The following is a 27,886-nucleotide window of genomic DNA, read 5'->3' on the forward strand; positions in this document are numbered from 1 at the left end:
AAGAAAAGAATGGAGTGAAATATTTAACGTATTGAGAGAATAAAACACCAACTTAGAATCCTGTACCCTGTAAAATCGTCCTTCAAAAGTGAAGGAGAAATACTTTCTCAGACAAACAAAAATAGAGAGAATTTGTTGCCAGCAGACCTGCCTTGCAAGAAATGTTTTGTTTTTTCTTTTCTGAGACGGAGTCTTGCTCTGTCTCCCAGGCTGGAGTGCAGTGGTGCGATCTCGGCTCACTGCAAGCTCCGCCTCTCGGGTCCCCGCCATTCTCCTGCCTCAGCCTCTCCGAGTAGCTGGGACTACAGGCGCCCGCCACCACGCCCGGCTAATTTTTTGTATTTTTAGTAGAGACGGGGTTTCACCGTGGTCTCGATCTCCTGACCTCGTGATCCGCCCGCCTCGGCCTCCCAAAGTGCTGGGATTACAAGCGTGAGCCACCGCGACCGGCCTAAGAAATGTTAAAAGAAGTCCTCAGGGAGAAGGAAAATGATATAGGTCAGAAACTCATATCTACATAAGGAAAGGAAGAGCATTGGAGAGTGAATAAGTGTGTTAAAGCAAAATAAATACGGCCTGAGAAGGACTCCATACTTTCATATTTGAGTCCTTATGGATGAACTGTAACCTAGCTTAATAGACAAGATTGAAAACCTAACTTAATAGTATGCACCTGTAACAAGAGCTGAGCGTTAGCCAATCCCAGCGGCCACACTTCCGCCACTCATAGACTGCTGAATGTCCAAACTGCATTCAAATAAGGCAAACACCAAGCTGCAACTAATCTTGCTGCTTCTGTACCTCACTTCCGATTCCTGTATGTCACTACCTTTTTTGTCTATAAATTTGTTCTGATCACAGGCACCCCTGGAGTCTCTGTCAATCTGCTGTGATTCTGAGGGCTGCCTGATTCGCGAATCTTTCATTTACTCAATTAAACTCTTTTATTTTTATTTGTTTTATTTTATTTTACTTTTAAGATGGAGTCTTCCTCTGCCACCCAGGTTGGAGTACAGTGGTGCCATCTTGGCTCACTGCAACCTCCGCCTCCTGGGTTCAAGTGGTTCTCCTGCCTCAGCCTCCTGAGTATCTAGGATTACAGGCATGCACCACCATGCCCAGGGTCTTGCTGTCACCCAGACTGAAGTGCAGTGGTACAATCATAGCTCATTGTAACTCCTGGGTTCAAGTAATCCTCCTGCCTCAGCCTTCTGAGTGGCAAGGCCTACAGGCATATGCCACTATCCCTGGTAAATTTTTTTCTTCTTTCTTTCTCTCTCTCTTTTTTTTTTTTTTTTTTTGGTAGAGACTGGGCCTTGCTGTGTTGCCCAGGCTTGCCACAAACTCCTGGCCTCAAGCAATCCTCCTGCCTTAGCTTCCCAAAGTGCTGGGATTACAGGCATGCACCACTGTGCCCAGACCACAAATATAAAAGAATAGAAATCATGAAATGTCTGCTCCTAAACCAAAGTGGAACTGTGCTAGAAATCAACAACACAAAGTTAACTGGAAAATCTACAAAATACTTGAAGATTAAAAAACACATTTCTAAATCACACATGTGTCAGAGAAGAAATATCAAGAGAAATCTAAAGATACTTTGAACTAAATGAAAATACAACTCATCAAAATTTGTGGAATGTAACAAAAGCAGTGCTTTGAGAGAAATACATAGCATCAAATTAATATATTAGAAAAGAAGAAATATCTAAAATCAATAATCTAAGCTTCCACGTTAGGAAACTAGAAAAAAAAAGAGAAAATTAAATCAAAGGTAAGTAGAAAAAAAGAAATAAAACTTAGAGCAGAAATCAATGAAATTGAAAACAGGAAATCAACAGAGAAAATCAACAAAATCAAAAGCCAGTTCTTTGAAAAGATAAATAAAATTCATAAGACTGTAGCCAGGCTAAGTAAAAAGAAAGAAGACACAAATTATTAATATCAGAAATGAAAGAGGGAACATAACGACAGATACCACAGACATTAAAAGGATAATAAAGAACTATGATGAATAACTCTATGCCAATAAATCTGATAACTCAGATGAAATGGACCAACTCCTTGAAAGATACAATCTGTCAAAACTTACACAAGAAGAAACAGACAATTTGAATAGGCCTGTATCTATTAAATAAATTGAATCAATAATTAATACCCTTTCAAAACAGAAAGCACCAGGCCCAGAGGGTCTCACTGATGAATTATACCAAACATTTAAGAAACTATACCAATTATCTGCAATCTTTTTTTCTCAAGATAGAAGCCAAGGGAATATTTCCTAATCCATTCAATGAAGCTAGAATTATCTTACCAAAACCTAACACAGACATTATAAGAAAACTACAGACTGGCCAGGCACAGTGGATCACACCTGTAATCCCAGCACTTTGGGATGCCAAGGCAGGCGGATCACTTGAGGCCAGGAGTTTGAGACCAGCCTGAGCAACATGGCGAAACCATGTCTCTAATAAAAAATACAAAAATTAGCCAGGTATGGTGGTGCACACCTGTAATCCCAGCTACTTGGGAGACTAAGGCACGAGGATCCCTTGAACCTGAGAGGAGGAGGTTGCCGTGAGCTGAGATGGTGCCACTGTACTCCAGTCTGGGTGACAGAGCAAGACTCTGTCTCAAAAGAAGAAAAAAAAAGAAAAGGAGAAAAAGAAAACTACAGACCAGTATGTTTCATGAACACAGATGCAAAAATTTTCAACAAAATATTAACAAATCAAATCCAACAATGGTCTGGGTGAGGTGGCTCATGCCTGTAATCCCAGCACTTTGGGAGGCAGAGGCAGGTGGATTATCTGAGGTCAGGAGTTTGAAACCAGCCTGACCAACATGATGAAACTCCATCTCTACTAAAAATACAAAATTAGCAGGGCATGGTGGCACATACCTGTAATCCCAGCTACTTGGGAGGCTGAGGCAGGAGAATCGCTTGAACCCAGGAGGCAGAGGTAACAGTGAGCCAAGATCACACTACTGCAACTCCAGCCTGGACAACAAGACTGCAACTCTGTTTCAAAACAAACAAACAAACAACAACAACAAAAAAAAACAAAGAAAACCAAATCCAAACGAATAATACATCACAACTAAGTGGAATTTATTCCCAAGTATACAAGGCTGGTTCAGTATTTGAAAATCAATTAATATAATCCATCACATCAACAGGCTAAAGAAGAGAAAAAAAATCACATGGAAAAAGCATTTGACAAAATCCAACACCAATTGGTGACAAAAACTCTCAACAAACTAGTAATAGAGGGGAACTTCCTCAATGTGATAGAGAACATCTACAAAAACCTACAGCTAACATCACACTAAATGGTGAGAAACTAGAAGCTTGCCTGATAAGATCAGAAAGGAAGAAGATGAGGATGTCCCTTCTCACCAGTGCTTCTCAACATTGTACTGGAAGTCCTAACTAGTGCAATAAGACAAGAAAAGGAAATAGAAGGTATACAGATTACAAAGAAAGAAATAATACTGTCTCTTCACAGATGTCGTGATTGTCTATATAGAAAATCTGGAAGAATTGACCAAAAAAATTCCTGGAATTAAAAAGTGATTGTAGCAAGATTGTAGGATACAAGATTAATGTACAAAGTCAATTATTTTCCTATATACTGGCAATAAAAAGGTGAAATTTGAGATTTTTTTTTCTTTTGAAGATAGGGTCTTGCTCTGTCACCCAGCTGGAGTGCAGTGGAAATTTGAAATTTAACAACACATTACCATTGACATTAGCACCCTCCAAAATGAAATACTTAGGTATAAATCTAAATATAACATATAAAATCTATATGTAGAAAACTACAAAATGTAATAAAAGATATCAAAGAATTAAAATGAAGGGATATTCCATGTTCATAAATAGGATGAGTCAATATTTGCAAGATACCATTATTTCCCAACTTGACCTATAGATTCAATACAATCTCAATTAACATCCCAGCATGTTGTTTTGTGGAGACTGACAAATTGATTCTAAAGTTTACATGGAGAGGCAAAAGACCCATAATAGCCAACTCAATATTGAAGGAGAAAATTGGAAGACTGACACTACCCAACTTTAAGACTTACTATAAAGCTACAGCAATCAAGACATTGTGGTATTGATGAAAGAATAAACAAATATATAAATAGAGAGAATAGAGAGCTCAGAAACATACTAACATAAATATAGTCAATTCAACTCTGACAACGGAGCAAAGGCAGTACAATAGTATTGCAAAAGACGGTCTTTAATTTTTATTTATTTATTTATTTTGAAATGGAGTCTCACTCTGTATCCCAGGCTGGGGTGCAGTGGTGTGATCTTGGCTCACTGCAACTTCTGCCTCCCGGGTTCAAGTGATTCTCCTGCCTCAGCCTCCTGAGTAGCTGGGATTACAGGCATGCACCATCACACCTGGCTAATTTTTGTATTTTTAGTAGAGACAGGGTTTCACCATGTTGGCTAGGCTGGTTTCGAACTCCTGACCTCAGGTGATCCACCCACCTCGACCTCCCAAATTGCTGGGATTACAGGCATGAGCCACCGTGCCCGACCTAAGATAGTCTTTTCAACATATGGTACTTGAACAATTGGACAGCCACATGCAAAAGAAAAAAAAAGAATCTATACACAGACCTTAAACACTTTCCACAAAAAATAAATCACAACGGATCATAGAGCTAAATGCAAAACACAAAAGTATAAAACTCCTAGAAGATGACATAGGAGACAACCTAGGTGATGTCTACAAAAAGATTTTTATCAAGGTGATGAAAATCTACAGTACTGACTTTTTTAGACATAACAGGAAAGACATGATCTTTGAAGGAAATAATTGATCAGATGGATTTCATTAAAATTAAAATTTTGTGCCTTGTGAATGACATCAAGAGAATGAGAAAACAAGTCACAGACTAGGAGAAAACATTCCCAGACACATCTAATAAAGGACGGTTATGCAAAATATACAAAGAACTCATAAAGCTCAACAATAAAAAAAATGGGCAAAAGACCCAGACGTCTTAGCAAAGAAGATATAAAGATGGCAGGCCAGGCACAGTGGCTCACATCTGTAATCCCAGCATTTTGGGAAGCCAAAGTGGGAGGGTCACTTGTGTTCAGGAATTCAAGACCAGCCTGGGCAATAGAGCAAGACCCCATCTCTATAAAATGTTGGGAGCCAAAAATGCCAAAGGGATCGTGACCAACTCAGCGTTCCACTGGAGGCTATATGATCAAACAGCAAACTGTTTATCATGAATGCAGGATGTAAGCAAACTTACACCACGCCTACCACCAAAAGTTTTGGTGAGGGCCATCACTCCGTGGCGCTGGGCTCCTTAAAGTTATCTGTTGAGAAATCTAGCACCTATTGTTCAAAGGATGCAGTCTGGCAAGCCTGCTGTGAACCAAACAGTCAACTGACAATCACCCGATAATCACCCCCACTTTCTCGCTATCTCTTTTGCCTAATAAATAAGGAGGGCTGTGTAAAGCTCAGGGCACTTGTCGGTAAGGTGCCCCCTGACCCCTTCTTCCATATATACTCTTTTGTCTCTTGTCATTTATTTCGGTGTTTGCCCCCCTTTGTTCAGTCCACCAGGGATCATGGCAGCCTACAACAAAAAATAAAAAATTAGCCCTGCATGGTGGTGCATGCCTGTAGTCCCAGCTACTTGGGAGGCTGAGGCAGGTGGATCACTTTAGCCTGGGAGGCTGAGGCAGGTGGATCACTTTAGCCTGGGAGGCTGTAGTTAGCCGTGATCACGCCACTGAACTCAGCCTGGATGACAGTGCGGGACCCTGACTCAAAAATAAATAATTTTTTTTTTTTTTGAGATGGAGTCTTGCTCTGTCACCCAGGCTGGAGTGCTGTGGCACGATCTCAGCTCACTGTAACCTCTGACTCCCAGGTTCAAGCAATTCTCCTGCCTCAGCCTCCCGGGTAGCTGGGATTACAGGTGCACACCACCATGCCCGGCTAATTTTTGTATTTTTAGTAGAGACAGCATTTCACCATGTTGGCCAGGCTGGTCTTGAACTCCTCACCTCATGATCCACCTGCCTCAGCTTCCCAAAGTTCTGGGATTACAGGCGTGATCCACCACACCTGGCCTAAAAAAATAAACAAAAATTGTAAAGATGGCAAATAAGCATATAAAAGGATGTCCAACATCATATATGATTAGGCAATTGCAAATTAAAATAACAATGAGCTACCACTAAACACATATGAAAATGGCCAAAATCAGCCAGGCACAGTGGCTATGCCTGTAATCCCAGCACTTTACGAGGACAAGAGGGGAGATCACTTGATCTCAGGAGTTCAACATAAGGAGACCCCGTCTGTATAAAAATAATTTAAAAAAAATTTAGCCAAGTGTGCTGGAGTGTACCTGTAGTCCCAGCTACTCAGGAGGCTGAGGTGAGAGGATCTCTTAAACCGAGGAAACCAAGGCTGCAGTGAGCCGCACTCCACTGCACTCCAGTCTGGGCAACAGAGCAAGACTCTGTCTCAAAAACTAAAAATTGAAATAAAAAATAAAATAGCCAAAATTCAAATCCCTGACAACACCAATTGCTGGCAAGGATGTGGAGCAACAGGAACTCTCGCTCATTGCTACTGCAAATACAAAATGGTACAGCTACTTTGGAAGACAGTTTGGCAACTTCTTACAAAACTGAACATATTTTCACCATGCAATCCAACAATCACACTGCTTATTACTTTTCCAAATAAACTGAAAATGTGTGTCCACACAAAAACCTGCACATGGATGTTTATAGCAATTTTATTCATAATTGTCAAAACTTGGAGGCAACCAAGACGTCCTTAAGTAGGAAGATGGATAAACAAACTGTAGGACATGCGGATAATGTAATATCATTCAGCACTAAAAAGAAATGAGCTATCAAGCCATAAAAAGACACGGAGGAAACCTGAATGCACATTACTAAGTGAAAGAAGCCAATCTGAAAAAGCTACATACCATATGACTCCAACTACATGACATTCTGGAAAAGGCAAAACTATGGACACAGTAAAAAGATCAGCAGTGGCTGGGCGCGGTGGCTCATGCCTGTAATCCCAACACTTTGGGAGGCCGAGGCGGGGGGATCACGAGGTCAGGAGTTTGAGACCATCCTGGCTAACACGGTGAAGCCCTGTCTCTTCTAAAAATACAAAAATTAGCCAGGCATGGTGGCACCTGCCTGTAGTCCCAGCTACTCGGGAGGCGGAGGCAGGAGAATCGCTTGAACCCAGGAGGCAGAGGTTGCAGTGAGCCGAGATCGCGCCACTGCACTCCAGCAAGGGCAACAGGGCAAGACTCAGTCTTAAAAAAAAAAAAAAAAAAAAAAGAAATCAGCAGTTGCCAGGATTTTTAGGGCAGTGAAACGAGCATTTTTAGGGCAGTTAAACTGTTGTGTATGATACTACAGTGGTGGATACATGTTGTTATACGTTTGCCAAAATCCATAGGATGTACAACAGCAAGAGTGAACCCTAATGTATGCTATGAACTTTGGGTGACAGTGTGTCAATGTTGACTCACTGATTGTAACAAATGTATCACTGTGGTGCTGGATATTGACAGTGGGGAACCCTGTGGGGGAACAAGTGTTATGTGGAAAATCTCTGTATTTGCTGCGTAGTTTTGCTGTGAATCTAAACTGCTCCAAAAAATAAAGTTTATTACGGAAAGAGAAATTCTCACTTCCTTGCTCATTTCTTTTCTACTTTTCATTTCACCTGTATGTTTCTTAAAGGAAGCCAGTGTCCAAGTGTAGACTGAGAATGCTGATAAGAGTAGAAGTTACCACTTATAAAACTGGAGCAGCCAGAACTTTCTGTTCCTGAAGCCCAGCATGGCTTGAGTGTTTGTAGCAGCCCCATTATAGACTGAGTTGTCTGCTAAGCCCTGCCACAATTCAAACCTTTCTCTACTGTATCGTGTGTTCTGCTGAATCTTGGGTCTGACTTAAGTTGCAGGAGTATAAAGGTGAGAAAAAGTCACTAGAAAGCACATTTCAGCTCAGTGAAAGGAAGAGCTTTCAAATAACTGAGAAATCATGCAAAGGACACCTCTGGAGGTAGTGAGTCATTCATCACAGTACCAGGAACAATGTCCACCAGAAAGGTTGACAAAGAGCTTCAGTTGTAGTGGCACATTTTTTCCAACTCAAAGAGTCTGTACTCTGACTGCGAGCACTCCAGGTGGCAAGAACCTTGCCAGAAACCCTGCCCTACCCTGGGCATTTCGGATTTTTCCCCTGCACCTGCTCATATGCATGCCTGAGCTCTCACAGCTCAGTCAGAAGGGGAAAGGTAGGCAGGCTGCCCTCCTCCTCCAGGGGTGAGAGGGATAAGGCCAGAGGGAGCCAAAGACCAGGAACCCAGGGAAGGGCATGGACTTCTGGCTCTGGGAAGATGAGTCAGGAGGGTTCCCCCTGCATGCTCTGCTCATTGTCCCAGAGTCCCAGGCCTTTTCTGCTTCATGGAGGATGTCAGGACTGTATATCACACAGTGCACAAGGGCCTTTCCAGCTCACAAATCCCTTCCCCGCATTCTACTTCATTGAGCCTCACAGCAACCCTAGAAGTAGGCAGCAGCCAGCATAACTCTAATCAGACATCCCAGATGGGGGGAAATTGAAGCTCAGAGAGGGTAACTGACATGCCCAACATCACACAGTGATAGAGTTAAGACTCCAATCCAGATCTCCTGGTTCCATATCTTCAGTCTTTCTTTAGTCCAGGCTGTCTCAAAGAGACCACAGCAATCAGCATGAGAACCTTCATCTTATCACTGGGCCATTACATCAATTGCCTCAGTGGCTCAAGGCACACCCAGACAATCTCTGACCTGAGTGCAGATGGGAAAAGTGCAGGAGACAGGCGGACCCATCCTATGCATAAGAAAGTCAAGGAAGAAGAAACTTTGACCGAATGACTCAGTGGCAAAGACTAGAACCTGAGCTCTATTCTAGATCTAGAGCATGCGGCTGACAAAAAATGAGAACTGAGGCACAGTTCTCTCCCTGCCCAGAATAGCCTTCATGGTGGGTACCAGCTGGGCCTGAGTCTCATTCACATTTTATACCAGGAAGCCAGGGAGTTCACAGCTGACAGGCCTCCCTCCTTCCCTGTGCTGTGGCATTAAGGGAGGCCTGTGTGCAGTGGGTCTCCGCTGTCCTAATTTCCTGGCTAAAGACCTAGATAGCGTCTAAATTTTCCTCTAGCCAACTGCTGCCCCAGATTTAGCCTCTCTGATGGATAAGTCTGTCTCTCTCCCTGCCAGTGGCTGTGTCTGCCACTCCATCCCATCCCTGGGCACCTGTTTTTAATTTGCTGACAATACAGAAGCCTCGCTTGAAGTGTATAGAATTGTATGCAGAAAATGCCAAAACCATAACATAGGACCTAGAGGAGAGCCTGGAGACACAGAGGACCAACTCTGGTGATGGAAGAAGACTCATTGCCTTTATGATGCCAGTCCTCAAATCCATGCCATCCAAATACAAATCCCTACTCTTTTTTTATTTTCTCTTTAATCAACGAAATTATTCTGACGTCCAGCTGGAAGGATCAATGAGCAAAATATCCAATACAATTTTAGAAGAAGAAAAGTGAGGGTGGATTGTCCTGTTGGATTAAAATCAAGATGTAAAGTTGCAAAAAATCAATCCCATTCATTTACTAATTCATTCCACAAACATTTATCGAGAATTCTTCTTAGGCCAGGAGCTGTGCCAGGCCCTGGGAGTGTTTGGGGTGCAAAGGAGACATGATGCTTTTTGATGATATGGCCTGTTTCAGAGCCCAGCGAGGGGTGGTTGGGAAAGCTGAGGACTTCCTAAGAGTCAAGTTAGAGGGTCTGAGCCAAGGCTGATAGCCCCTGCCCTGTGTCTTGCCTGGGAGAGGACAAGGACAAGTGACTAGGCAAAGAGAAGTGAACTAAATCAGGCCCTCCCTCTGCAGGCTGCTCTGGTCAAGCCACTCTGCCGCTTCAGGCCTCAGACGGTTCACTTGCAGCATGGGCCTATATTAATAATATGATCATAATGCTAACAAACACAGATACTCGTTAAGCATGTACTATGTGCCAAACACTTTATATGTAACATCTCACTAAATCCTCACAACACCCCAAGATGGATTCTATTATCATCTGCATTTTTCAGATAAGAAGATTTGGAGAAGTTAAATAACTTGCCTGAGGTCACAAAGCTAGAAGTACTGAAGGTCAAATACAAATACAGGCAGCCTGGCTCCAGAATCCAAGGTACTACCCACTACCGCCTCCTGCCCTTCAGATGTGGTAATGACTCTCAGAACAGGCAAGGCCCAGTGCTGCACTGAGATTTTTTTTTTTTTTTTTTTTTTTTTTTTTGAGACGAGTCTCGTTCTGTCGCCCAGGCTGAAATGCAATGGCAAAATCTCAGCTCACTGCAACATCCGCCTCCCGGGTTCAAGCGATTCTCCTGCCTCAGCTGCCCGAAAAGCTGGGACTATAAGCACGCACTTCCATGCCCGGCTAATTTTTGTATTTTTAGTAGAGACAGAGTTTCACCACATTGGCCAGGCTGGTCTTGAATTCCCGACCTCAGGTGATCCGCCCGCCTTGGCCTCCCACAGTGCTGGGATTACAGGCATAAGCCACTGCACCCAGCCTGCACTGAGATTCTAAATGAAGAAGAGAGCTTCGGTGGCTCCCCACCTTCAGACAAGGCAAGAGTCTCTACCCTCCAGGCTGCCTCAAGCCAGTGCTTAGCCTGCTCTGGAGTTTTGACACTCAGAGAATGAAGGAACTTCTGAGATCATCAAGCCCAATCACCCTCAGGTGCCAGATAGCCCTCTATGGATAACAGAGGGCATTATAGCTCCGGTGAACATCATTGACAAGCAGCTCATTACCAACTGATGCAGCTGATGACATTTTGGATGGCTTTTTCTAGAAGGTCATCACTCACCCTTTTCACTTTACTCCCAGGGGTTGGTAAGGAGAAAGATACTTCTTACCAACAAGCTACAGCAAGTCCCAAGCAAGCACTGTGATCCCATTTGGCCTCCCCGCCCTGCCCCATCTGATCTTCTAGCAAGTCCTCTGTGCACCCAGCTCCCCTGCATCATTCCCTAATGCTAGAAACGTGAGCCATTACACCACGGCTGCTGAGGGCCCCTTGGTGTGCACCTACCTCTCTCTGCTCCCTCTGAAGGCAGAGTTCTTCGGTCTCTTCCATCAGTTTGTCTGCCAAAACAAGCACACACACACACACATGCACACACAATCAGGAAAGTGCTCTGAGGTCCCGAGGGAGCTGGTGCCTGAGGTGGTCGCTGTCACCCCTAGCATCTCCCAAGGAAGGGGCCTGCAGCCCTGCCAGCCAGAGGGTGGGCCAGCTCCTGGTGATGGAAGCTGCCACCCTCCTTCCCCATCATCATCCTGCTTTTTCTCTTCCTAGGGTTATGAGGGGCCTCTTCCTTGGAAGTTCAAAGGAGTCTCTGCGTCCCCCAGGGCTGCTGCATCTCGGCTAGTCCCACATCCACCTTCCACCTGCACTAATGTCTGGCTAGTAGGGAGGGCTGAACCTAGGAGGTTCTAAAGCAGGCATAGGGGAGCCAGTGCTGGGGCCCCAATGTCTAAGAAGGCAGAGGGGAGAGGGTCCCAGGCTGAAGGCAAACCCTCAGTCTCATCTTCTCTCCCAAACAGTGCATGTTTACCAACCAGTCAGGGGCACAAGGCCTGGAACGCTGTGGCAAGGTTTAAAATGGCCTGGGGCAAGGGTACTGGGGACAAGCCAGACCCTGGGGACCCAAGATAAGATAACAACATCAACTCCACTTATGGAGCCCTTACTGCATGTCTGGCTCAAGCACTTACAGACATTTTCTCATTTAACCCAATCCTCTAAAAGCTAGAGACTATTTTTAACTCAATTTTAAGGATGAGGAAATTGAGGCTTAGAGAGGCTGAGCTGCCTAAAGATATACACAGCTGAGATGGGTGACAAGTGATGAAGCTGGATCCAGAGCCCAGGCTCTTAACCACCAGATGCTCCTGCCTTCAGTCATGCTGGCCAAAAGCATGCGTACTGCACCAGGAAGCCCTCCAGGTGCCGAACTGGTCTCTGTCCCCTCATAGCCCCACCTGAGAGACCCTCATCCCTGCTGGGTCCTTTACCAAGCCCCTGGCTATAGCCCCCTGGTCCCCAAGTGCTGCTACCATTAGGGAACCACCCCTCCAGCCAACCTAAATACTCCTGCTTTTCCTTAGCCAACTGCAGCCCCTGGGCCTCCAGGCTTTTGATCATAGCTTCTCCCAGCTGGGCATTCTTCCAGGTCCTGGGGAGGGAGGGCAGATGGAACAGAGGAGGAGAAGAGGAAGAAACAGAAAATCATTAAAACAGAAGGGTAGAGGGGAAAGAGAAGGCATACGTTTTGTACTTACCCACCGTTTCTCCTCCAGAATCTCAGCTTGCATTCACTCTGGCACCCATGGCTCTGGGCATGCCACCAGCACGGATCAGTTACAGTAGCTGGAGGCTCGCCCAGGCTGTAAAGTGGGCCACCGGGGGCTGGGCCAACAGCACTTTTAGAGCAGGGAAGAGATTGCTTCCTGGGTGGCTTTTTTACATTACTGAATGTCCATTACCCAGTGCAAGGCCTGCCACAGAGCACACAGTCGGTGTTGTTTTTTGAACTAAAAGCATGACCTAGCCTGACTAGGCAGGTGTCAGGACAGTGGTTTACATAAAAATGGACTGGGTTGCCTGGAGATTTCTGTGATCTTGACCCTAATTTACAAAGCACTAGCTCTAGTCCTTGCTAGAATTAATTATGGGCCTGGGGAGGTGAGATGGGTGTCAGGAGGCATCAAATACAACTCCCAAGAGTTGGAGACAAATGGTACCCACACCTGCCACCTGAGACCTAGACACTTTCCAAGCTCACTCAGGGGAACCCCTCACAGATGCTCTAAAACCTGGCCTGTCTCCTCTCACCCACCCTAGCCATCTCCCACAGCCCCGGCCCTGTGCCCACCAGGCTCCCAGCAGAGAGGCAGGGAGTTCAGGGGCAGCCCCACCCACCCCATCCTGGATCTGCAAGCTGCCCTCCTGGCTGTGAGCACTTACACCTTCCCAGACTCCTGCAGCATCTCCAGCCACTGGGTCTGCTCAAACTCCGACTCAGCAGCAAGCAAGATGTTCCCCTGCCAGGAAGAGGAGCCATGCACATGCCTGAAAGGCAGCCACGCTGAGGGTGATGGAGGCCCAGCTCTGCCCTGTCACCCACCCCACATCCCTGGGTGCTGATGCCCCTCTCCCAGGCCAGGACATGGGGTGTTTGTCCTGAAGAGGCCTGAGAGGCTGGTCTGCTCCTGCGGAGCCCAGGCTGAGGGAAGAGCTTTACTCACGTGGAAGTCCTGGTGGGAGATCTTCATGGCATAGGGCATGCCAGGCTCTTCCTTGGGCTCCACCAAGCAGCCCCCCAGAGGGATGACGCCCTGAGGAAGAACCAGAACAGGCAGCCCCCACCCCACCCAACTGGGGTCACTCAGGGGTTCTGGAGGCCCCTGGACAAAGCTGGGTCCTGCCAAGTGCCCCAGGATGGAAGCTAGACCCTGGGGCCACGGGACAGAGGCCAGAACTGATGTCCAGAGAGAAGAGGAAGGGCTGGGGCAGGGGCTGGGGCACCGGAGGGTGAGGGTCCAGCCCAGGACAGGGGCAGGGGGTCTTTTGCGCCAAGAGGATTTGCTCTCCAGACTCTCTGCTAGGCCAGAGCAAGAGCGCAGTCCCCTCCCCTCACAAGATGCAAGGCCTGATGCCCACACTGGGCCCTCCCCTGCTGTGGCCCTGGAGGGGCCGCCTCACCTTAGGATGTATATTGAAGTATTTATTGGTTTCAAAGCTCTTTTTTTCGCTCTCAGAGTAGTAAAGCAGAAAGCTCTCTTTGATGATGAAAAACCTATAGTGGGCAGTGGGGAAGGAAGGGCAACCAGGAGAGAAGGGGTGAGGTTTCTTCGGACAACAAGGGCACCCTTGGGGGCCCTGGACTCACATGGGAGCCCACAGGGACACCAGCTGAGACATCCTTAACAACTCAAGCTCCACACCCTCGCAAAGGCCTCAGCTGGCCGGTGACCTCCCCACAGGCAGCGTGGCCCCTGCACAGGTGGCCAGCTGGAGCGGGAGCCCCACTACTGGCTTCCAGGTCTGGCTACCTCTGTCCCCCTGAACCACCACCCTGGCTCAGCACAGGACGACAGCTGTGGTTCTTCCCCTTGGACACCTTCAGCCCCTTGAGCTCTCATCTCCAGCCACTTAGGGTCTCCTCTAGGAGGAGAAGGAAGGCAAGAAAATGCAAGATGCTAAGATGGGTCTTCGGCAAGTAACACGAAAGCTGGCAATCTGCAGCCCCGAACACCCCAGTGTGACATTGGCATTCCCTTTGTCTCAGGCTGCTCCCCAGTCTCCTTCTGGGACTCAGGTCTAACTGAGGGCTCTGTGACTTTGGTGCTTTTTGACTGCTGGGGAGGCCACGTCCTCGAGGTCAACATGTGGAGCATTTTGACCCGCCCCAGGGGCTCTCCCAGGACTCATGTTTGGAGCTATCATGAGCCACCAAGCATCCTCTAGGGGAAGGTCCAATTGGCACTCAAAGCCCGGAGGCTCAGGGACACCCAGAGTGGCTGGCTCCTTCCTCCAGGGCCCCTGCTAATAAGTGCTGTTGTAGTGACAGGGTGTGAGCAGAATGTGGTGGTGATTCTGAAAGTTGGTGTGAGTGTGTGCGTGTGTGTGTGTGTGCACGTATGAGAGTTTAAAGTTTACATGCAGGGAGAGTTGGAGCCAGCTCAGATGGGCTCATAAGAGCCCACAATGTCAATCTCTTCCCTGCTCTGCATTTGGTCACATGGTGTTGGTAGCTTGATAGTGGCTGTGATGGGAGTACTTGCACCATGCAAATCAAATCCTACAGAATTGCCTCAGCTCCCTCCCCCAAGAGCCTAGTGTAAGCATTTGCCAGCACACCACTGGTCAAACGGGCCCTCTTGTGAGGGGCTTGAAAACTTGCCGGTGAGGCTGGGTTCTGTGGCTCACACCTGTAATCAATCCCAGCACTTTGGGAGGCTGAGGCGGGTGGATCACTTGAGGTCAGGAGATCGAGACCAGCCTGGCCAACATGGTGAAACCCCATCTCTACTAAAAATACAGAAATTAGCTGGGTGTGGTGGCGCACATCTGTAATCCCAGCTACTCGGGAGGCTGAGGCATGAGAATCACTTGAACCCAGGATGCAGAGGTTGCAGTGAGCCAAGATCACACCACTGCACTCCAGCCTGGGCAACACGAGTGAGACTCCGTCTCAAAGAAGAGAAGAGAAGAGAAGAGAAGAGAAGAGAAGAGAAGAGAAGAGAAAAGAAAAAGCTTGCTGGTGAGCATGAGGAAGTCAGTGAATCTCTGAAGGTCCTACCAGCCACGTGATCTTTCCTAAGGCCACAGCTGCTATGGCGAGGCAGGCCTGGGACTACTGGCAGCTGCCATCTGAGGGAAGTGAAGCTCAGCTCTGTGCTGTGGTGTGAGCCTCATGTCAACCCATTTTCTTTTCTTTTTTAAAAATAGAAGGCTGGGTGCGGTGGCTGACACCTGTAATCCCAGCATTTTAGGAGGCCGAGGCAGGTGGATCACCTGAAGTCAGGAGTTTGAGACAAGCCTGGCGAAAATGGTAAAACTCTGTCTCTACTAAAAATACAAAAATCAGCCAGGTGTGGTGGCTCAGGCCTGTAATCCCAGCTACTCGGGAGGCTGTGGCAGGAGTATCGCTTGAACCCAGGAGGTTGCAGTGAGCAGAGATATAACATCATTGCACTCCAACCTGGGTGACAGAGCAAGACTGTCTAAAATAAAATAAAATAAGATAAAATAAAATAAAATAAAATAATAAAATAAAATAAAATGAAATAGAAACAGGGTCTTGCTATGTTGCCCAGGCTGGCCTTGAACTCTTGGCTTCAAGTGACCCTCCTGCCTCGGCCTCTCAAAGTGCTGGGATTACAGGCTGAGCCACTGTACCCAGCCGCATTTTCTTTACCTGAACCTACCCTCTCTGACTGGCCACATAACAAACACAGCCCTGTGGACCCTGCTCAGGGTTGATACCCTACTAATGCCAACTCTCTTCCTAGGCCTTTCTGCCCCCACTGCAGAAAGAGCACATGAATACCACCTGCTGCAGAACCTCAGTGACATTCCAGGCCTGCCAGCACCTGACCTCTGCCCGCCTCTCAGCTTTCCTGCCATGTCTGCCCTTCAGCCTCTCTGTCCTCCAGTCAACTGCCGAGCTCACTGTCCCCTGCCCACTACACTTGCGTGGTCCTGCCCATGGAGATTGTGTGGCTTGGCCTGAAATGCCCTCCCTCTTGCTCTTCAGCCAGCGGGACCCTTCCCACCCTTGGTGACCCGCCCAGCCCACACTGATGTCTGGGCTCCTTCTGCACTTGCTAGCAGAGGCTGCACTTGGCACTTAGGCCCACTGCCACATCCCATGTATGCATCTCGCCCCAGTGAGGCATCAGGCTCCTGGAGGGCAAGTCCATCCCACTTCAGTCCCATGGGCCCAGGTAGGTGTCCCCTGGCTGTTCCAAGGGAGTTTCATAGAGTAGTTAATAGCATATAGGCTTTGGCATCAGAGAGACCTGACATTTTCCGGATGGGCTTGGGGGTCCTTGGGCAAGTCAGCTCTCCTTTCTGAGCCTTAGTTTCTCTACCAATAGAATGGGGATAATAACAACTACCTTATGCGGTTATTTTGAGGGTCAAATGAGATTGTGCTCATCACCTCACCAATCTGCGGAGGACTCAGGACAGGGCTGAGTGATGCATTCCATGGTCTGAATACAGTCACTACAGAAAGCAGCACACGACTGTCTCCAGGGCCGCCGCCTCCTCTCAATGGCTTTGGAAAACTACTATGGACTCAATATGTCTCCTCAACGTTCATATGTTCAAGCCCTAACCCCACATGTGACTGCCTTTGGAGGTAAGGTCTTTAGGAGGTAATTAATGTTAAGGAAGGTCATAAGGGTAGGGCCCTAATCCAATAGGACTGTGGCCTTATAAGAAGAGCTGTCTTTCCTGGCTGGGTACAGTGGCTCATATCTGTAATCACAACACTTTGGGAGGCTGAAGCAGGGGGATTACTTGAGCCCAGGAGTTCAAGACCAGCCTGGGCAACATAGCAAGGCCTTGTCTCTACATTTAAAAAAAAATTAGCTGGGCATGGTGGTACATGCCTGTAGTTCTAGCTACTCAGGAGGCTGAGTGAGAGGATCACTTGAGTCCAGGAGTTCAAAGCTGCAGTAAGCCGTGATCACACCACCACTGCATTCCAGGGTGGCCTCCAGCCTGGGTGACAGATCAAGACCTTGTTGCAAAAATAAATAAATCAAACCTCTTTCACCCTCTTTTTCCTCTTCCTCCACCATGTGGGGACATACTGAGAAGGTGACCATCTGCAAGCCAGAACAGGTGCCCTCATCAGAACCTGACCATGCTGGCAACTTGATCTCAGACTCTCAGCCTGCAGAATTGCGGCCAAATACACTTCCAGGGTTTAAGCCACCCAGTCTATGGCATTTTGTTACAGTAGCCCAAGCTGACTGAAACAAATAAATACCTTTATGCCTTCCTGCCACTTCTGGAGCCCCTCCCACTTAAGGCAAAGCACTGTGCCAGGCTGGGAAGTGGGTGGGCAGAAGATCATTAGACACATGGCAAGGAGAGCACGGGCCTCTGGGGTCCACCAACCCCCATCCTTCAAGCTGCAGCCTCAGGCAAACTCCCAGCCTTACTGAGCCTCCCTTTATTCCTCTATAAAATGGAGGTACGTCTCTTAGAGTTGTTATAAAGATTCCTCCATTGATTCAACAATTACTGAATTGCCACTGTGTGCCAAGCACTGCTCTAGGTGTTGGAGACAGTTGTGAACAAGACAGACAAAAATCCCTGTTTCCTTAGAGCTTACACTGCTTGCATGTAGTGGGTGTCAGATGGTGAATAAATGAGACATAGAGATGTCATGTGCCAGATGCTGATACATGCTATGGAGGAAAATAAAGCAGGTTAGGGGAAATTGGGAGTGGGCGTGGGTCCATGTTAAAGAGGGTGGGCAGGGACAGCCTAGTTAAGAAGGTAATCTTTGAGGAGAGGAAAGGTGTTTCCGGCAGAGGAGCCGCAGGTGCAAAGGCCCTGAGGCGGGAAGTGTGCCTAGCTCTCGAGGGAACTGCAAGGCTGCAGCAGTTGGGCCAGATTGCATAGGGCTCCATGGCTATGGTAATGACAATAATGATCGAGCTAACATTTATTTAGTACTTTCCACATACCACACCTCATTCCAAGCAGTTACTGCTATTAATGCACTTAACACCACTCACAATGATGCTAAGAGAGAAATGCTCCCTGCATTTTACATGCTCAGAAATAAAGCAGAGAGGAGGCATGACTTGCTGAAGGTCACAGCACTAGTTGGTAGAGCCTGGCTTTTTCTCTGAGTGAGAGAGACAGCCACTGGAAGGCTTTGAGCAGGAGTGACCTGGCTTACATTGCAAAAGGCTCATCCCTGCTGTGTTGAGGGCAGATTGTCAGGGTAAAGGCAGGGAGATTCATTAGGGGATATTGCCACATATCGTTAGGGGTCAAGAGAGGATCCAGTGGATGGAGGCATGTAAAGTCCTCAGCACTTGCCTGGCACACAGAAAGTGTTCCCTAACGTCATATCCCTTCTTCTCCTCATGCTTCTGAAAGACAGCATAGAGAGGGGCAGGGGAAGGAAGGTGGATGTTCAGGGTAGTCTTTGCTCTGTGAGGGCCAGAGTTCAGTAGGGATTGTGAAGAGCCCACACATCACACATGCCACACCCGGCCTGGCTGCAGCTGTCCCCAGAGTGGCTTGGGTGGAGATGGGGGTCAAGGGAGGGGAGCTAGCACGGACCTGGAGGAGGAGGACGATGGCCTGGCAGGCAGGAATGAGTTTGGCCCAACGAAGGGCTCACCTGGTAAGCACACTTCTAGGACCCAAGGGTCTGGCCTTGCTTATAAACCTGTCTCAGTGACAGCCCTGCTATTCTAGCTGCCCCTTCTCAGCATCTTCTCAGCAGGCAGGGGCTCAGAACCCCAGTGCCCTGCACAGAGGAACACTTCCTCTTCCCACCCCTTATTCCAAAGTCCTCTTGTTCCCTGACACTCTCATTCTGACTGCAAGCCAGGGGCCACGTCTTCCCAGGCCCTGTGCAGTTGGTCTGGCTAGAGACGGCCCAAGGGCTAGAGATGGCTGCCCTTTCTGCAGCTATTCTAATGCATTGGCTCCTGTGCTAAGGGTTCCACATGTATTTGATCCACATCACAATCGTGGAGGGTTGAGCATTTTATTCTCATTTCACAGATGAGGAAACTGAGGCTTAGAGGCAAAATAGTGTATGCAAAGCCACACTCCTAGGGCAGAGGTGGAGCTGGGATTGGAAACCATGGACAATAGTCCCTACACCTACTTCCCACAGCCACTGCCTAAGGAGCTGCTCCATCCAGCGGCTGGCCAGGAAACAGATGGGCCAAAGGCTGTAAGTTTCAAGGTTGGGGTAGCCAATGTTACAGCTCTGCCACTGACTGGCAATGTGACCGGGGCAAGTTACCTAATATATTTAGGCCTTAGGTCCCCACTGTGCAACTTGAAGGTAATAATAATAATACCTATATCTCATAGGGCTGTCAGGATAATGTTCCCCTAAAGACTTAGAACATGGTGGTAAATATTTAATAAATGATTACTTTTATGATTAAAATTATTATTTATTATGATTGTGTTCAGATTCAGTAATAATAAGCTGCACTCTCCCCTGACCTCCTTTTCCATTTGTGCTCACAAGGCTGCTACTGGAGGGAGCTCTTGGCTCCAGCCCAGCTGGCCAGCTCCCTGTCCTCCCAACACATGGCTTATCCCTGCATATGCTGCTTCCCCCTGCCCCGTGCGTGAAGCCCATCCCTTCTTCCTGACCCAACATCAGTCCTGGGAGAAGCTTTGCCCCTCAGCTGTGGCCCTTGTCTGTCCCCATGTGTTGGGGTGAAGCCCAGAGCGTTGGGTGAGGTAAGGGGCTTGTGTCAACTCTGGCTGTCTCTCTCTCCCATCATAAAGAATAGCATTTTCATTTCCAGAGTACAGAGCATTCGCAAGGTGCCAGGACACTCACCTTGCTAAGACAGTGGCCAGGGAGAGCCTAGTTAAGAAGGTAATCTTTGAGGAGAGGTAAGGTGTTTCTGGTGGAGGAGCTACAGGTGCAAAGGCCCTGATGCTAAGTGTTTTATTGACTTTATCTTATTTTAATTTCTCATAACAACTCTAAAAGAAGTTAAATAATATGCCCCAGATCACACAATTCGGAATGGCGGAGCTAGGATAGTTGGAAAGGGGCTTGTTTTTTCTATTTCACTAGTGAGGAAACTGAGGCACAGAGAGATTAAGCAACTAGTAAGTGGCAAACTCAGAACACAGTTATCTCTGGTGACAAAGCCCAAGTTCTCACCTGCTGTGCTCTGTGATGCCTGGTCCTCCTCATTACATGTGACTGGAATTGTTTCTCTTCCTAGAGCTTATTTCTGCTCTCTCTGCAGAGTGACTGCAAGTTGCCGGTCAGCTTAGGTCAGAGAGCATGAATGATTTGCCTGGTACACCCAGGTACTATGCTGGGCCCTGGAACTTGATGATTTGCTGACCTCAGGGAGCTGATAGTCAAAAGCAGGAGAAAGAATGTAGAAACCAATAATTTTAAAAATAGCTAATATTGGCTGGGTGTGGTGGCTCATGCCTGTAATCCCAGTACTTTGTGGGGCCCAGGCGGAAGGATCATTTGAGCCCAGGAGTCCATACCAGCCTGGGCAACATAGGGAGACTGTCTCAACAAAAATTAAAAAATTATCGGGTATGGTAGCTTGTGCCCAGCTACTTCGGAGGCTGAGGTAGGAGTATTGCTTGAGACTAGGAGGTTGACGCTACAGTGAGCCATGATCATGCCACTACCCTCCAGCCTGGGCCACAAAGCCAGACCCTGTCTCAAAAGACCCCAAAAAGACAAAAACAAAACACCTAATGTTTATCAAGCTCCTCCTTTGTGTTAGGTGCTAAACACTGTTCTAGTAACAGTATTGTGCTAACTCATTCAACTCCTCACACGAGGTAGGTGAGGAAACTGGGGCATAGAGAAATTAAATAATGTGCCCCAGATCACATAGCTGGGAGTGTGGGAGCTAGGATAGTTGTAAAGCATCAAGAGGATGCCCAACATTGTAAAGCACCAGGGTAGGCTTTAACCTTGTAACATAGCAGGGAAGTACTCTGCAACATTGTAGCATACCACAGTACACTGTAACTTTACAACACACCAGGAGAGTACACTGCAACATTGTAATGTGCCCGAATATATTGCAACATTGTAAGTTTATATTAATACAGGAAGAGTGAAGACCGGGAGGAATCAGTGGTTTAGGGGTCCAGCCAAGGGAGCTGGACAACTAAGCAGGGCTTTGAAGAATGAACAGGAGTATCTCGGGAATTTGGGAGGAAATGGAATTGGGAGAGATCCATTCCAGACAGAGGGAACAGCATAGGCAAAGAATAGTGTATTCAAAGTTATAAAAATATCTCTGGTATTATTGGCAGAAAGTGCAAAGGGTGGGCAGTGGTCCAGGGGAGGTGCAGTAAGGAGTGAGTTAACGTCAGAGAGCAGGGACGGAGCGGGGCAGAGTGAGTAGTCCTTGTGAAGACGCTGGACTTCTTCCTGCAGACAAGGGGAGCTGTCAGCAAGTTTCAAACAGGGCACTTGTAAAGTCATATTGTAGTTTTAGCCATGGGGAAGTCCACAACCAGGTGAAGGGAAAATTAAAGTTATTGGGAGGTACAAATCAGCAAGGCTCATCGAAATGTTAAACAAGGGCAGGGTGAGCAGGGACTGGGATGACACGATGACCAGGCTCTAGCTTGGGTCACAGAGTAGCACAGGTGCCATCCAACATGAATTAAGGAACCCAAGAAGGGTTTTCTCAAGCTTTAGCTTTGTCCCCATCTTCTGCCCATCCCCCCCCCCGCAGTGCTCTGAATGTAACAAGGGCTCAACCAGAGCTTGACGGTCACCACTGCCTCATGATAAGTCCAGCTGGAGCCAAGGAAAATGTTATCTAGAACCACAGGTATCTTCTATGTTGGGCAGGTCCTGTTAAACAAAGACCTATGCACTCTCTGTCCACTCAGGTGAGCTCCCTAATGTTTGGAGACACAAATGCCACTGAGTTTAGGAGTAGGAGCTAGAAAGGGCTTTGCTTAACAGAGTGGAAGAAATTTGAATTTGGGGAAAATCCTGTAGGACAATAGGGAGGAGGAGTGATGGGGGAGTGCAGAGGAGAGAGGATCCTGGGAGGATCCAAGAGTCAAGAGAGAGAATGATGTCACCATCTCTGGTGACAGCGAGGTGGGGTGCCTACCAGGGAGCTAACGCTCAATTTGAAGATGTTTGCACTTCTGTAATTTAAATACCTCCTCTGCCCTCCTCTTTGCCACAGCTTCCCTTCAGGATAGGCTGCTAGACTCATAAATACCTTGATGAGAGGCTTCTGTGTTTGTGCAGCAGTGTGGAAGGCTGGAGAAACTGAGGAATAAAAGCTGAGTTCCGCCTCTGGTTGTGCAACAAGGACCGTGTACATTGGTCAGCAAGTTAATCCATCAACAAAGAAACTAGTTTACAGCCTCTTAGGGATTAACAGAAACCGTGGTACAGATTTTAGACTTCCTTTAGATATGGGATTTGATCTTGGGACCAAATTTATCTCACTCTCAAGAGGGCAGCAAGAGCCCAGTGGATGTGTGAGTTACACATGAGTTACATTTCCCAGGAAGGCGAACATCCAGCCTGGCTTCCCCCTCTTCCCCATCACAAACTTCCAGAATAGGCCCAGCAGCCAGTCTCCCTCCTCTCCGAGCCTACTGGATACTGAGTATGGCTATGTAGGGGGTGGAGCTGGAGAAGGACTGCCCTCAGAACTGTCCTTTTCAGAACTGGCAGAGGGAAGGTAGAAATGACACAGCCCCAGTATGTGTCCCTTGTGTCCATTCTGGGTAGCCTGGTGTGCTCAGGAAATGCTCATCCTGGCCTATGCTTCTCATCTGGCATCCAGCATAAGATGGCAGAACAGCAGGAATCCTATCTGTGAAATGCGTGAGTCATGACACATTAGAGTTCAGAGAGATTATCAAGTCCAACGGGGCTCAAAAAACTTAGCCGAACAATTCCAACAACAGTAATGTGTAAAACAGGGGTCCTCAACCCCTGGCCAGTCCATGGCCTGTTAGGAACTGGGCCACCCAGCAGGAGATGAGCAGGTGAAGCTTCATCTGTTTTTATAGCTTCTCCCCGTGGCTGGCATTACCGCCTGAGCTCCGCCTCTTGTCAGATCAGCGGCGGCATTAGATTCTCATAGGAGCACCAACCCTTTTGTAAACTGTGCATGGCAAGGGATCTAGGTTGCACAGTCATTATGAGAATCTAATGCCTGATGAAACCACGCTCACACCCACCCCTGTCCTTGGAAAAATTGTCTTTCATGAAACCAGTCATGGCACCTGGTGCCAAAAAGTTTGGGGACTGCTAGTGTAAAACATATAACAGGTGGCTCATGCCTGTAAACCCAGCACTTTGGGAGGCTGAGGTGGGCAGATCCCCTGAGGTCAGGAGTTTGAGACCAGCCTAGCCAACATGGCGAAACCCCATCTCTACTCAAAAATACAAAAATTAGCCGGGCACGGTGGTACGTGCCTGTGATCCCAGCTAACTGGGAGGCTGACGTATGAGAATTCCTTGAACCTGGGAGGCGGAGGTTGCAGTGAGCCAAGATCGCGACACTGCACTCCAGCCTTGGTGACAGAAGGAGACTCTCTCTCAAACAAACAAACAAACAAAAAAATATATAACAGCGCAGAGATATTGCTTGAAGTGGGTGGGGAGTCTTGGAGCTGTACCTGTTCCCCATTCCCTTGTAGTAGACTCAAGGCACCTCTGGGGTCATCTGTGGCACAGTTTGACCCATCCCACTCTCACTCTATAGATGAGACACTGCTGGCCAGTGGGGTGAAACGCCACAGCCTGGATCATGCAGCTGGTTACTGGCAGAGCTGGGGCTGGAACTTGTAGCACCTGCCTCTAAGCCTAGATTCACTTTCTTTTTTTTCCTTTTTTTTTTTTTTTGAGATGGAGTATCACTCTGTCCCTCAGGCTGGAGTGCAGTGGCTCAATCTCTGCTCATTGCAACCTCCACCTCCTAGGTTCAAGCAATTCTCCTGCCTCAGCCTCCCGAGTAGCTGGGATTACAGGCACCCACCACCATGCCTGGCTAATCTTTGTATTTTTAGTAGAGACAGGGTTTCGCCATGTTGGCTAGGCTGGTCTCCAACTCCTGACCTCAAGTGATCCACCCACCTTGGCCTCCCAAAGTGCTGGAATTACCAGCCACCACACCCAGCCTTAGATTCACTTTCTACCACACCCACAGCTGCTCTCAGAAGCAATTACTTTGTTATTTTTAAGTCTTGGGGATAAGGAAGCTGAACTGTCTGCAAGCTGGAGGTCTGACCCATACACAGGTGAGACTCATTTTCGAATAGGACATCAACAGCCACTGAGGGCAGCTCCTCAGGGAGTGGGTGAGAAAGAAATGCCACTCGTTTGCACAATTAACTCACTTAACTTTGGCAGACCTGGTCTGGGTAAATAATCATATGACCCCAGTGAAGCCTGACCCGATGTGTATCATTTCATTTATGGCTGGGTGATCCAGAGAGTGTGCCCATCTCCCTAACCCAAGGATTCATTGTAACCTAGATGCTACCAGCACAGAAAGGGAAGAGGGCGATGGGTAGAGGAATCTGAGGAGACTCAGAAAAGGCACCTTCCCCCTGCCTCTGTGCCTCAGTTTCCTATCAGTGAGCTTGGGAGAACAGCTCTGGAACAAGGAGCCAGAGAGTGAAAAACACTATGAAATCTTCAGAATAAAGTAATTTGGTCACTTTTTTTTCTGGAGGCAGAGACACTGTTCCCCAAGCCCTTCTTCTTCATCAATGCTGAAAGAGCTCCTCTGCTCTGTCCCCTCCCCAACTTCCCACACACATTAGCAGAAGATCCCGCCCCTCAACTGCCAGCTGGTCACTGTTCCCCACACCCTACGTTGCCACTCTGGTAGAAGTTTGAAGAATAGCAGTTTAGTTTTTAAAGGGGGTCCTGCAGGCACCCTCCCCAGCAGAAATGTTACAACTGTGCTTGTGGGATACCTCACACAGCCAGCTGAGTGGAATGCCAGGGGTGCCAGAAAGTGAGACCAAACCCCAGTGTCACCAGGGTGCAGCTGAGCCTAGTGCTGTGAAGCTGACATGACAGGCTCTCCTCCCTGTTCTGGGAAAGCTCGGCATCGGTGTCACCTCTGGGAAGCAGTGCTGAGCACCAAAGTCAAAACCCCGGGCTCCAAATCCCTGTGGGAAGAAAGTCTCCTCAAGCCTTTTTGGTATGGTGACCCTCATCTGCACAGATAATCTTTACACACTGTACAGGTTGTGGCCTGAGATTTGGGACACATGGCCACTGTCTCCATGGCTCCTCTGGCACCGGGTGGACACCATGAATCTTAGCTCCCTGAGTCACGCGCCCACCAAAGCTCTGTGAGAGTAAACTGCGGAGCTCGGTTCAGGCCCTACTGGCTACCTTGCCCCTGGGGAGAAGGAGGGGTGAGGAGGAGTATAGATGCTCCCATTGCAGGAAGGAAGTGGGTGGGCCCTCCTCCTCAGGGGTTCCGGCCTTGGGAGGTGTTCAGGAGGGATTTGGGAGGTGGAATAGAATGCTGGAAAAAGCATTCAATCTCAAGAAAGAATTAGCCTGGGCCAAGCCCTCACAGCATAACACTGGCTGAGGCTGAGACCTCCTATCCCCTTCCTCTTTGTCTTGGCACTGCCCAGGTCTTTGCCGGGTCTTGGCACTTCCATCTCCACTCACAGACCCAGGCGAGGACACAGTCAACAGCCTTCCCTTCTAGACATCGCTCCCAGATTATCTGATCTCTGCTAATTAATGCTTTTGATTCCCTTCCCCTTTTGTTGCCCCCAGGAAATAAGTTGACACTTCAGCTCAAGGGCAGCTTCCCACCCCAGGCAGGCAGGGCTGCTTGGGCAGTGGAAGCTGGAGGCAAAGGTCCTAAGACAGACCCTGAGCGGAAAAGGTTTTATAGAACCCAGCTGGCCACAGCCAGTTCTATCCAGCCTATTCTTTATTAATGCAGTGCTGTCTTTCCAGGCCCCCTCCCCTTAGCTGCTCCAGCCAGGGCATTGATCGCCCTAATGTCAAGGCTCTGCGGTGGTGGCCCTCAGCTGCTCTGTCCCCAAGTCTTCCTGTGGCTGCTAATTAGCTGAGCCCACAGACTCTGCTTTACAAATGGGAAGCTGGGGCCCAGGGGGCCCTGATGGGAAGTGAGAGGGGGCTGAGCTGAGCAACATTCTCCCCCACACCCAGGCCCTCTCTGGCTCTGTCAGTGACCCAAGACTAAATTGTGTGTGTGTGTGTGTGTGTGTGTGTTGTGTATTCCCAGAGCTGAGAACATAGAGGCCTAGAGTGGGTAGGTGCGTTGTTAGTTCTTTCTTGAGCTCCAGGTAGTCTTTGCACAGTGGCAGCTCCAGAATTCCTACAAAGGAAGGGAACCCAGGTAACAATCTCTTTGGAAGGAGGCTGAAGGACTTGACTTTTAGCTGTATCAGCAGAGCATACATACTGTTCAGACTCTAATTGGATGGTTTTGGGTGGCTTTGCGGACCACAGTAGAGGACGGAGTAGAAGATGGAGTCTCTGGGTGGGGGACGCTAAACCTCTCCAAGCCTCCTTGGCACCACCACTGTGCTTTTAGCTGGGGGCCTATGCCCTGTACTCCTGACACTTCCTAGCCCTGGAATCAACTGTGGGTGCAGAGACCAGGTTCCCAATGTACCTGCAGTGGTGAAGGGGAGGACCAGGGGACATACCCTGGGGGTCACAGGCACCTAGCATTTTCTAGGGATGCAGTCAGCTGAAAATGTCTGGCAAGAGAAGTCTTGGTTGACAGGACCCAGAACAGCAGCCAGACCCAATAGAAAAGAAAGATTAACTATCTGGAGCTGCCGAGGCAGAAGAAAGATGGGCGATGGGGGGAGATATTCTGCTAATTGTGCTTGAATCTACACACAGCCTTTCCACCCCAGCTCTCCTGGCCCTGGGGGCTGTAGCTCACATAGCACAATGCTGGAAGCTCCCCAAATACTCTCCATGTTGCTCCAAGCCTTCATTTAGGGGGTCAGAGATAAGCTCAACTTTGGAAGAACTCAAGAAGCCTGTATCCCATTAAATCCCAGAGAGAAACCTGTCAGAAGTAACAAAACAATATGAAACCAGAGATGTAAAATGTGAGCTACTGTCCATGGCTCCATTTGTTCTGCGGTCTTATAGAAACATGAAATTATTCATCAGAACAGAACATCAGCACCCACCACTACCACATCCATATGATCTGTGGTCCTGGGAACATTGGAGGCCCCCCCTGCTCAGGGGTAGACTCATAGCGTGGGATGCGGAAGGGGCATCTGGATACCCCTGGTTTCCTGAAAGGGTCACACATCCAGGGAAGGGCTGGACAGGGTCTGCATTCTCCGGGCCATACCAGTAGCAAATCACAGAACTCAAATTGACTGGAGAGTGGAAACTGTCCAGAAAATGGCCCACAGCACCTGCAGTCAGTTGGGAGCTTCCCGCAAGTCCAGGGCTGTGAACTCCCTCTT

At 48.0% G+C, this 27,886-nt stretch overlaps 1 protein-coding gene across 2 annotated transcripts in view; it reads right to left on the minus strand.

Annotated features, from left to right (window-relative positions):
* The window catches only part of PLEKHD1 (pleckstrin homology and coiled-coil domain containing D1), a 47,464-nt gene that overhangs the window by 18,236 nt on the left and 1,342 nt on the right, over positions 1 to 27,886 (minus strand). For both annotated transcript variants that reach the window (XM_063644384.1, XM_055289009.2), the window contains exons 2-6: positions 13,880 to 13,973; positions 13,423 to 13,512; positions 13,142 to 13,218; positions 12,259 to 12,350; positions 11,204 to 11,256 (exon numbers count right to left, since the gene is read on the minus strand). In XM_063644384.1, coding sequence (XP_063500454.1) covers positions 11,204 to 11,256; positions 12,259 to 12,350; positions 13,142 to 13,218; positions 13,423 to 13,512; positions 13,880 to 13,973 — 406 coding nt within the window. The remainder of the gene's footprint in view (positions 1 to 11,203; positions 11,257 to 12,258; positions 12,351 to 13,141; positions 13,219 to 13,422; positions 13,513 to 13,879; positions 13,974 to 27,886) is intronic.

The sequence above is a fragment of the Symphalangus syndactylus genome, chromosome 8 (genome assembly GCF_028878055.3).
Source record: "Symphalangus syndactylus isolate Jambi chromosome 8, NHGRI_mSymSyn1-v2.1_pri, whole genome shotgun sequence".
NCBI classification, from domain to species: Eukaryota; Metazoa; Chordata; class Mammalia; order Primates; family Hylobatidae; genus Symphalangus; species Symphalangus syndactylus.